The 1,812-nt window shown below is 47.7% G+C and overlaps 1 protein-coding gene across 1 annotated transcript in view; it reads left to right on the forward strand.

Moving 5' to 3' along the window:
• The window catches only part of CHGB (chromogranin B), a 44,755-nt gene that overhangs the window by 20,305 nt on the left and 22,638 nt on the right, over positions 1-1,812 (forward strand). Inside the window, exon 3 of the mRNA XM_019515882.1 lies at positions 296-389. Coding sequence (XP_019371427.1) covers positions 296-389 — 94 coding nt within the window. The remainder of the gene's footprint in view (positions 1-295; positions 390-1,812) is intronic.

Consider the following 1,812-nt stretch of genomic DNA (forward strand, 5'->3'; position numbering starts at 1 on the left):
AGGTTTAAGTTGGACATCAGGAGGCGCTACTTCACGGTCAGGGCGGCTAGGGTCTGGAACCAGCTTCCAAGTGAGGTGGTGCAGGCTCCCACCCTGGGGGTTTTTAAGAGGAGGTTGGACGACCACCTTACTGGGGTCATTTGACCCCAGTGCTCTTCCTGCCATGGCAGGGGCTCAGACTAGATGATCTGCTCAGGTCCCTTCCGACCCTAGAAACTATGAAACTATGAATATACAGAGATTGGTAAAGGCTTACTGTGAAAATGTGCTTTCCTTCATCTGTTGGTTCTTCTAGGTAACACGATGTATAGTGGAAGTTCTTTCTAATGCTCTGTCGAAACCAAATGCTCCACCAATAAATCCTCAGTGCAAAGAGATCCTCAAGAAGAGTAAGTACAGTATTAAATGAATTAAAGGTGCTAATTGAATCACTGCTTTTTCTGATGAAGAGTTTGCTCAATGTGGCTATTCATTTTATAAACAAAATAATTTTTTATGCATTCTCATTTTAAAAGGGGTGATCTTTCATCATTTTAATTTTATATATATTAGAATGCCTTAAAACTTGATAGTACTTCTTAAAATGGCAACAGTAGTTTTATATTGTCTTTTTATGAGCTCTGAACTGTACCTACATTTTTAAAGGGATATGAAAAGCCATTCTTTTTTCCTGTTGCCCCCAAATACTAATATAGAAGACTGTTGCTCTTTTTAATTTGAACAGGAACTTACTCTTTTGTTTTCCTTATTGTTAAAGGCCCAATCTTGCACCTCGTACTGATATGAGTGGTCTTTATTTGTATGAGCAGTCCCACTGAAGTAAAGTGAACTATATGTGCAAGTAAGGAATATGCACCCACTACAAGTTTCAGCAACTGGGCACTTTATTGATATAACTGGAAAACAATAAAGTTCAGAGTGCTTGCTACCCTGCATTAAGAATAGTAGAATTGTATACAGGACTGGCTCCAACTAGCTCAGGCTAGCTACAAGAAAAAGTTATTGTGGAATTCATTGCTGCAGGAGGTGGTAGAGGCAGATAACATAGCCAGGTTCAAACAGGGACTGGTATAAATTCACAGATGATGAACTCATTAATGGCTTTTGAGCAGAATGGCTAGAGATCTGGCATCTCTAAATCAATAAACGGTGAAAGCCAGGGAGGGTACTGAAAAGGGATAGATCACTCTAGAGCAGGAGTGCTCAACCTCTGGCCTGCAGGCCAGATCTGGCCCCTGGCACCATGTCATTTGGCCTGCAGGGCTCCCAAAGGGTGTGGAAATCTGGTACTTGCATCTTACCAAATCTTTAGACCTATGGGGAGCCCTGGGCTTTGCACATGGGTGCCTGATCCAAGTGTGCAAAGCTAAGCAGGAGCACTGTCAGGGCTCAGGGCCCATCTGGGTGTGGGAGGCCGAAAGGAATCCCAGTGCCGGTGGGAGAGGTCATGGTGCTGGGACCCAGGACCTAGTCCCATCACGCACTGAGTGGGAAGAGGTGGTGTTGGGCTCCACTGCCCAATCTCAGCATGCAAGGTGGATTGGGGGCAGTGGGCCTGAGCCCGACATAGGGGAGGAGACTCACTCCTCCCCTCCCCCTGCAGCTGCTCTGTTGGGCAGGGCCAGGCTGGGGCCCCCCCCCCCCTTTCACCTCTGCCGTGGTAGGCCAGATTTTTCCCTGGCTTGGGCTTGCTCCCCCCAAACCATGTTGGGCCCAGGCCCAGTCCTTCCCTGGCCCCACTGTCACCTATGACGCCACGGCGTGCCCACTCCTCCTCCCCCCCCCCCAATGTCGGGCCTGCTCAGGGAGGGG

Source organism: Gavialis gangeticus, unplaced genomic scaffold (assembly GCF_001723915.1).
Source record: "Gavialis gangeticus isolate Ggan-Ray unplaced genomic scaffold, GavGan_comp1, whole genome shotgun sequence".
NCBI lineage: Eukaryota > Metazoa > Chordata > Crocodylia > Gavialidae > Gavialis > Gavialis gangeticus.